Below are 9,926 nucleotides of genomic sequence, written 5' to 3'. Positions count from 1 at the left end.
TCACATGTTCCGCCATGTGCTTCACGTCCGCGCTTGTTTACGTCAGAGTGCACACGCGTCTTTCACGCTGCATACAGCGGTGTTGTGCATTTTGACCAGTTGATGGGAAAAGTATTCTTAAAATGCATTCAAAATTCTGAATAATTTGTAATATAATAATTATTCACGTATTTAGAAGTGCCCACGATAACAATATCGTGCATATTCATTACCGTGATATTTCGCATTACCGAATACCGGCACAAGTCTACTGGACACAACATCTGGAAACCTCTGCAGTCTCTCAGAGACAGAGAATAAAGGTCTTTTCAAAGTAAAATGGAAATATTCTGCATTTAGAAAAGACAATTCATTCCTATAGTTTATTCACATAAGGGATGAACATTTACCTGACAAAATATGTATATGTGACTGTGTGTGTGTGTGTGTGTGTGCAATTATAACAATTATTATTTCTACAGTAATGATGGATCTAGCTGTAACACAGTAATGAAACACATTGTTATATGATATCCCGCACACAGACACTGAATTACAGTGACATTTCTCAGATTTCCTGCATCTGACATCATACTGTGATTGTGTGCTTTTCAAAAGAGAACAGAGAAACTGATCTATAATGAATGAGATCCGCTGCTAATGCTGTGTTTGTGAAGCATCATGATGTCAAATACATTCATAGAGCTGAAGTCAGGGGTCAAACCGCGTCAGTGTCGCCCATAAACACACAGATCTTCATTTAACACACAGCACTGAATATCATCTGACATTTACAAATGTAGCAACATTAATAATACACTATTGTCATCAAATCTCTGGCTTTCTTTAATGCAATAAGGATTTGCAGAAGCCTTCAGTTCCTCGTCTCATCATGCTCTCAATTTGACTTGACTATCCAACATTACGTTTATTCTAAGCTTTAAAACATTAATTAATTTGAACAGATTTTAAACATATTTTCAGACAAATACTATTGTTACTTGCTGAAAGCTAAAAGCTGAAGCGTGTAATTTCTTCCATTGATCAGACAAAAACAAAAACAACATTTCTGTCATCATTTACTCTCCCTCCTGTCGATATAAAACCGTATGATTCTCTTTCTTTAGCGGAGTACAGAAGAAGATATTTGAGGAATGTTTCATCTGTTTTTGTGCATACAAACTTCAAGAAGGACATAAATGACAGGCCAAGACTTCTGAATCTAATGAATGGATTAAATTCCCATATTTTGTGTTTATTTCATATCAGACATCCCTCCTGTCCCAGCGTCTCCTGCATATCGACAGCAGATCCCTGACGCTCGCAAATTATATACAATACCCTGTGAATCGAGCGAGAGACAGAAGCCCTGTTTCCAGCTTATTAAAGTGTTTTCTGTGATCCCTGAAATGAGTTTTTGCACAGTAGGATGTCTGTCATATAGTTAAAGCCAATTACTGTAGTGCATTAATACTGTGAAAAGTTATCAAAATGTCTGTATAAACATGCCTTTTGAAAGAATACATTTTTTACTGAACATATCTTGTCATTTAGCAATGAAATTGAATTTCATCTCTACAGATTGGGAATCATTGCATCCCTTAAAGCCTGTTCACATCAATGATAATACAAAATAACAATAACAAAGTTTTAATAATTATTATAACGATAACCACATAAAGGAACAGTATTGTTGGAATCAGAGGGATTTTTCCACTGAGATCAGAGTGCATCAGACTTTAAAGAGCTGGAGCGTTTAGAGCAGCAGACGACAAACCTGCAGACTGACGGACGAACGCCGCTCGTTCTTTAACACACCTGCTGCACGTTTGATCAAAAGCTCCAATCTTACTAATCGCCACATGCTTATCACAGAATAGACAAAAAAAAAAAAAAAACATTGGTTCGATATAGAGTAAATGATCATCCCTGGTGTGAAAATCACCAAAGGAATGAATTATTTCTATTCTTGTTTGCACTGAACATTTGTGTTTGATGTGAGAGTCTTTACAGTCGCATCTGCCAGTCAATCATTCAAATAAATGCCACATTTTCTACATTAAAACCCCATAATAAAAGCAATCATGGTTGTGCATCTGAAGGCCAGCTGTGAAAATTAAGATTTAAAATCAGTTTCAATGAAAAGAACAAAGTTGCATGTTATGATCTACACTATATATCCCAGCAGGCAGAATTTTCTGTTTAGAATAGTTGCCAGCGATCGTCTGAAGATGAAGATGATGGACTCTGACACAAACACAAACACAAACAACCTGCAGCGAGCGAATGCATCTGCATGACTGGGTTACGGGTGATCGCCATCAAAACCATCTCAACACTCAAATCAAAATATCACAAATTAACTAACTGGGATTGAACAATGAAGCATCTGAATGCAGTCTCTGTCTGTGTGCTCTCACACTATAGGCTACCTTTCATTTTAGGCAGTTTGGGAAGTTACATAAAACAAAAAAAATATTACAAAATATATATAAAACACTTAAACTTTTCTCTTTTTCCAAAATGTCTTTTTCTTTTTTTCTTTTTTCAAAGGATATCTCATTTTATGAACATTAAACATTCAGATGTTATGATATCATTTGAACAGTCAGACTACATGTAATATTTGTTCTATCAAACTGAAACGCATGATGAGAGAACCAGCACTATCAGAGACAGCAGGTGTTCGCGGTGCTGGCAGAGAAGCATTCATTATTCACAGACACCTTCATCAGCGCGCTCCCGCGGCGGCACAGGTACACAGACACGGGCGCGCGCGAGGCCAGCTCCATCACGAGCACGAGCAGACACCGAATAACCACCGACGACAGCAGAAGCGATTGATATTTGCTCTGCAGTTAAACCGAGAGATAACGGTGATGTCATGAACGGCGCGGGCGTTGGGTTGGTGTGCGCGCGGTACTCACCGGATTCGGGAAAAACAGGTCTCTAACGAGACGAAAAAGCATCGTGTAACGCGAGAAGATGCCGTTCGTTACCTCGTCCTGCGGATTCGGTCTCTGGCTTTGCTGCTCTTTGGTGGCCGTCATGGTTCCGCTTCAGATGCCGCTGAGAAATCCCAAAAACCCCGGTGTGTCGCCGCTAGCGTCCGTGACCGAGCAGCGTCTTTCTCGTTCCACCGCAGCGCGAGCGATCTGATTCTGATTCTGATTCTGATCGATCTGAACGCTGCTCTGACTCTAAACCGCTGCGAACGAGGGACGGAGACTGATGCTGCGCTCGAGGGGCGGGAGGGTGACGCGCGATCCCGACACAACCGACGGAACAACTGACAGACAGACAGACTGATAGACAGACAGACTGATAGACAGACAGACTGATAGACAGATAGACAGACAGAACGACTGATAGACTGATAGACAGATAGACAGACAGACTGATAGACAGATAGACAGACAGAACGACTGATAGACTGATAGACAGATAGACAGACAGACTGATAGACAGATAGACAGACAGAACGACTGATAGACTGATAGACAGATAGACAGACAGACTGATAGACAGATAGACAGACAGAACGACTGATAGACTGATAGACAGATAGACAGACAGACTGATAGACAGATAGACAGACAGAACGACTGATAGACTGATAGACAGATAGACAGACAGACTGATAGACAGATAGACAGACAGAACGACTGATAGACTGATAGACAGATAGACAGACAGACTGATAGACAGATAGACAGACAGAACGACTGATAGACTGATAGACAGATAGACAGACAGACTGATAGACAGATAGACAGACAGAACGACTGATAGACTGATAGACAGATAGACAGACAGACTGATAGACAGATAGACAGACAGAACGACTGATAGACTGATAGACAGATAGACAGACAGACTGATAGACAGATAGACAGACAGAACGACTGATAGACTGATAGACAGATAGACAGACAGACTGATAGACAGATAGACAGACAGAACGACTGATAGACTGATAGACAGATAGACAGACAGACTGATAGACAGATAGACAGACAGAACGACTGATAGACTGATAGACAGATAGACAGACAGACTGATAGACAGATAGACAGACAGAACGACTGATAGACTGATAGACAGATAGACAGACAGACTGATAGACAGATAGACAGACAGAACGACTGATAGACTGATAGACAGATAGACAGACAGACTGATAGACAGATAGACAGACAGAACGACTGATAGACTGATAGACAGATAGACAGACAGACTGATAGACAGATAGACAGACAGAACGACTGATAGACTGATAGACAGATAGACAGACAGACTGATAGACAGATAGACAGACAGAACGACTGATAGACTGATAGACAGATAGACAGACAGACTGATAGACAGATAGACAGACAGAACGACTGATAGACTGATAGACAGATAGACAGACAGACTGATAGACAGATAGACAGACAGAACGACTGATAGACTGATAGACAGATAGACAGACAGACTGATAGACAGATAGACAGACAGAACGACTGATAGACTGATAGACAGATAGACAGACAGACTGATAGACAGATAGACAGACAGAACGACTGATAGACTGATAGACAGATAGACAGACAGACTGATAGACAGATAGACAGACAGAACGACTGATAGACTGATAGACAGATAGACAGACAGACTGATAGACAGATAGACAGACAGAACGACTGATAGACTGATAGACAGATAGACAGACAGACTGATAGACAGATAGACAGACAGAACGACTGATAGACTGATAGACAGATAGACAGACAGACTGATAGACAGATAGACAGACAGAACGACTGATAGACTGATAGACAGATAGACAGACAGACTGATAGACAGATAGACAGACAGAACGACTGATAGACTGATAGACAGATAGACAGACAGACTGATAGACAGATAGACAGACAGAACGACTGATAGACTGATAGACAGATAGACAGACAGACTGATAGACAGATAGACAGACAGAACGACTGATAGACTGATAGACAGATAGACAGACAGACTGATAGACAGATAGACAGACAGAACGACTGATAGACTGATAGACAGATAGACAGACAGACTGATAGACAGATAGACAGACAGAACGACTGATAGACTGATAGACAGATAGACAGACAGACTGATAGACAGATAGACAGACAGAACGACTGATAGACTGATAGACAGATAGACAGACAGACTGATAGACAGATAGACAGACAGAACGACTGATAGACTGATAGACAGATAGACAGACAGACTGATAGACAGATAGACAGACAGAACGACTGATAGACTGATAGACAGATAGACAGACAGACTGATAGACAGATAGACAGACAGAACGACTGATAGACTGATAGACAGATAGACAGACAGACTGATAGACAGATAGACAGACAGAACGACTGATAGACTGATAGACAGATAGACAGACAGACTGATAGACAGATAGACAGACAGAACGACTGATAGACTGATAGACAGATAGACAGACAGACTGATAGACAGATAGACAGACAGAACGACTGATAGACTGATAGACAGATAGACAGACAGACTGATAGACAGATAGACAGACAGAACGACTGATAGACTGATAGACAGATAGACAGACAGACTGATAGACAGATAGACAGAACGACTGATAGACAGACAGACTGATAGACAGATAGACAGACAGACTGATAGACAGACAGACAGATAGACACTGGAGACAGCGCAGATATCTAATCAGTCCTGCCTCCTCACTGACACCAGAATCACATCCATCACTCCGAACTAACGAGAACTCAACACTGTTCCGAGAACAAGAGCTAAACTATCTGCTCATCATCACTGATATGGCAAGCCGTTTTGACTTTTATTCATTCTCAGGGTATGAATTCTTGATATCAACAATTAAATTTTTACTATATCAATATAATTTCTAATATCTAAAATGGCTTTCATACTAGTAACAATCACATTCATGATATCCGAAATTAACATTGTCACTAGTGACAATCGAATTATTGATATCAAAAATGAAAATTTTTACTAGTAGCAATTGAAATGTTGATATCAAGAATAGACATCTGTACTAGTAACCACATGATTACTGATATCAAAAATAAAGGTTTTTACTAGTAAGAATTGTATTTCTGATATGTGAAATTGTAATTTCAACTAGTAAGAAATCAATTTGTGATATCAACAATTAAATTTGAATGGCAGCCTATGGTGACATTTAACTAGTGAAAATACAATTACAGATATCAAGAATTATAGTTTTTACTAGTTGAAATCCAATTCCTGATATCAAGAATGAGCATTTTAACTAGTGAAAATTGAATTGTTGATATCAAGAATTCATATCCTGTGAAGGAATAAAAGTCAAAACGGCTTGCCATATCAGTGCATCTGTGATTACGATCATTAAAACCTTACAGACGTGACTCCACAAACACCACTGAGAATTCATTTCAGAACATGCTGACGAGGTGAGAGTTTCTGATTCTCAGACATCTTGAGTTTTTGGAAATGGTTTATTGATATAAATACTTCTCATATCGAAGCCACATTCACACTGCAGCTGTCATGAATTTACCGAGCGCTTCATCTCCTTCTGTACAGACAGATTGGTCGTTTATGTGTATTACAACCAAATGCAAAAAAATCAGGTTGTCAACATATATTAAATCTGAATTAATGTGTACAGAACCTAAATGAACAGCTAATTAATGATCCCTGTTTGAAGCCATGAAATGTGTGCCGGATAAATGAAGCAGTTTACTTCAAAAATCCATAAGTTTAACATACAGACCTAAACAAACTATTTTAAATCTGAAGTTTCCATTGTGTGGTTGGCATTTATGGAACTGTCCACTCTGAACTAAAGGTAATAAATTGTGCCCAAAATATTGACAAACCTCTAGAAATGCACAACATAAAATCAAGATTTTTTTATTTTCTTTTGCAGTTAAAACCTAAGAAAAATTTAAATGTCATGTGAACAATTTCTCTCTAAATAGATATTAAATTAGAGAAGAATTAGGAAAACTGCAGTTGAGAAATCTGCATTAGAGAGAAGAAGACAGGAGGAAAAACCTTGACTTTCCAGAAACTGTTTTCCAGAACTGTTAAAAGCGAGTTGACTGTGAGTTTTGCTTAATACCAGTTTTCTGTTGCTGTCATTTAGAGTAAATATCTGCTAGTTGAGAGGATTCATTCATTTACTGCTTATTTTATTTAAAAAGATTATGCTGATTGTGCATGTTGTTTGCTATTGGCTGTAAAAGAAAAAATACTTTTTGCTTTTTAGCGCTTAAGTGGCTAACTGTACCACACTTAGTTTCGATTTTGAGCCATTTTCGTGTTATAGTCTCTCATCGCTGGGCATCACCAGAACTGCCCTCCACTGGTTTGAGTCTTACTTCACAGGTAGGTCCTTCAGGGTGGCCTGGGGTGGGGAGGCATCTAAATCACATCAACTGGTCACTGGGGTTCCTCAGGGCTCAGTTATAGGACCGCTCCTCTTCTCCATATACACTACATCACTGGGTCCCATCATACAGGCACATGGCTTCTCCTACCATTGCTATGCTGATGACACACAGCTCTGTCTCTCATTTCAACCAGATGATCCAACGGTAGCTGCACGGATCTCAGGCTGCCTGGCGGACATCTCGGCATGAATGAAAGAACATCACCTACAGCTCAACCTGGCAAAGACTGAGCTTCTCATCTTCCCAGCAACTCCTTCAGTACAGCACCAGTTTACCATCCATCTGGGCTAATCAACAATAATCCCATTGGGTTCAGCTAGGAATCTTGATGATCTGCTGACCTTTAAAGATCATATCACAAAAACAGCACGATCATGCAGGTTTGCACTACACAACATCAGGAAGATCAGACCCTTCCTAACAGAACATCGTCCAGGCCCTTGTCATTTCTAGGCTGGGTTATTGCAATGCTCTTCTGGCTAAACTTCCAACATGTGCAATCAGACCTCTGCAAATAATTCAAAATGCAGCAGCACATCTTGTTTTCAATGAGTCCAAGAGGGCCCATGTCACACCGCTTCTCATCTCTCTGCACTGGCTACTAGTCGCGGCTCGCATCAAGTTCAAGTCATTGGTGCTTGCCTACAGAACAGCCACGGGCTCCGCACCCTCCTACCTCCACTCTATAGGAAGCGTCTATATCCCTTCCAGAAGCCTGCGGTCAGTAAACGAGCGTCGGCTTGTGGTCCCTTTGCAGAGAGGCACAAAAATCTCTCTCCAGGACGTTCTCTTTCACTGTACCCTGTTGGTGGAATGACCTACCTAACTCCATCCGGACAGCCAAATCCCTCACAATCTTCAAGAAACAACTGAAAACTTATCTTTTCCGTTAATGTGAAGTGACATGTGGCCAAGTATGGTGACCCATACTCGGAATTAGTGCTCTGCATTTATCCCATCCAAAGTGCACACACAGCAGTGAACACACACCCGGAGCAGTGGGCAGCCATTTTTTGCTGCGGCGCCTGGGGAGCAGTTGGGGGTTCGGTGCCTTGCTCAAGGGCATCTCAGTCGTGGTATTGAAGGTGGAAGAGAGCGCTGTACATTCACTCCCCCCACCTACAATCCCTGCCGGTACGAGACTCATAATAAAAATTATATTCCTTCACTTCTTCTGTCTTCTGTTCTCTTACTATCCTTATCCCTCCCTGTCCTAGCTTTTACTACTTTGAACGATGACTGAAACCTTGTATAACAGGCACTTCTCATGTTTATCGCTATCTTACGGTAAATCGCTTGTTGTATTCCTCAATTGTCGCTTTGGATAAAAGCATCTGCCAAATGAATAAATGTAAATGTAATGTAAAATAACTCACTCGTGACAGGATAACTAAGTGTTAAAATCACATGAACAGTTAACCCTGAATGAACAGAGATGAAGCTCACAAGACAAAAATCAGCATGTGCCACAGAAATACCCATTAGAAGCAGAGACAGAGACGAATTGTGCATGAAGAGTACAGAGACTGGACTGATAAAACCTCACTTTAGAGACGGACAGACACATGAAACTTGGCTGCCCACAATGGGTTAGTTGCATAAAGATGCACTTTATGACAAAACGCACAAAAACAAAGACATATGAGAAACATAATGAGTTTTATATATCACCTTTCCACAGCTCAAAAAAATACTATGGCTCTTTCTCAATATTTTTTTATTAGTAGTATTTCCTTTTTTAATTTCTGTGCATCTTCATTCTTTAACTCTCTCCCCGTCACTGACCAATTTTCCATCTGTTTTCACTGTTATACAGCAGGAGGTGCTATTACACATCTTCTGAAAGAGTACTGAACGTCTGGATTAGAGACGCCCCCGCAGAAATATATCTTATCTGGTCCAGCTCCCGCCCGCGACATTCATGTTTTGTCCCGCTCCCGCCCGCATAAAAGTAATCTATATAGATTTTTTTCCCCAGTACATCGAAGAAGTTTACATGAAATGGTTCTGTAACATCTCCTAAAATCCACAACATACCAGCATAAACGCTCCCGATAAAATATTTGTTATTTAGGCTAAGCATCAACATTCACAATCACAAACCACTGTTATTTTTAACAGAAAAGCAAGCATGTGCTGCTGCGTGCATGGTTTGGCATGGCAGAATGCGAGCAGCGCGCTTCCTTTATTATCACTAAAGGCCATAGTATACTTCGGCCGTCCGCGCACCGTCCGCGCACCGTCCGCATTACGTCATTTTCATCATCAGGAGGGCTCGCGGACAGCCGTGCACCCCGTCCGCGTGCAGGCAATTTTTTGAGACCGCGCGGACGGTCCGCGTACAACAGCGCATGCGCGAGGTGAAAGTTGAGACAGAGCGCAAGTCAAGTAGGTGGTACTGTGCCTGTGTTGAGCTCGTCCATCCGCACTCATCCGCGGTTGAGTATACTTTGAAAGCTGTGC

The 9,926-nt window shown here is 40.8% G+C and overlaps 1 protein-coding gene across 1 annotated transcript in view; it reads right to left on the bottom strand.

Moving 5' to 3' along the window:
- The window catches only part of LOC107742287 (inactive dipeptidyl peptidase 10-like), a 38,254-nt gene extending 35,013 nt beyond the window's left edge, over positions 1–3,241 (bottom strand). Inside the window, exon 1 of the mRNA XM_016555190.1 lies at positions 2,979–3,241. Within this exon, the coding sequence (XP_016410676.1) occupies positions 2,979–3,029 (51 nt within the window). The 5' untranslated portion in view covers positions 3,030–3,241. The remainder of the gene's footprint in view (positions 1–2,978) is intronic.
- Positions 3,242–9,926: the final 6,685 nt, after the last annotated feature.

Source organism: Sinocyclocheilus rhinocerous, unplaced genomic scaffold (assembly GCF_001515625.1).
Source record: "Sinocyclocheilus rhinocerous isolate Xijiao unplaced genomic scaffold, SAMN03320098_v1.1 scaffold762, whole genome shotgun sequence".
Classification (NCBI taxonomy): Eukaryota; Metazoa; Chordata; class Actinopteri; order Cypriniformes; family Cyprinidae; genus Sinocyclocheilus; species Sinocyclocheilus rhinocerous.
Note: the sequence above shows the minus strand (reverse complement) of the source record. Positions and strands in the feature narration are given on the sequence as shown.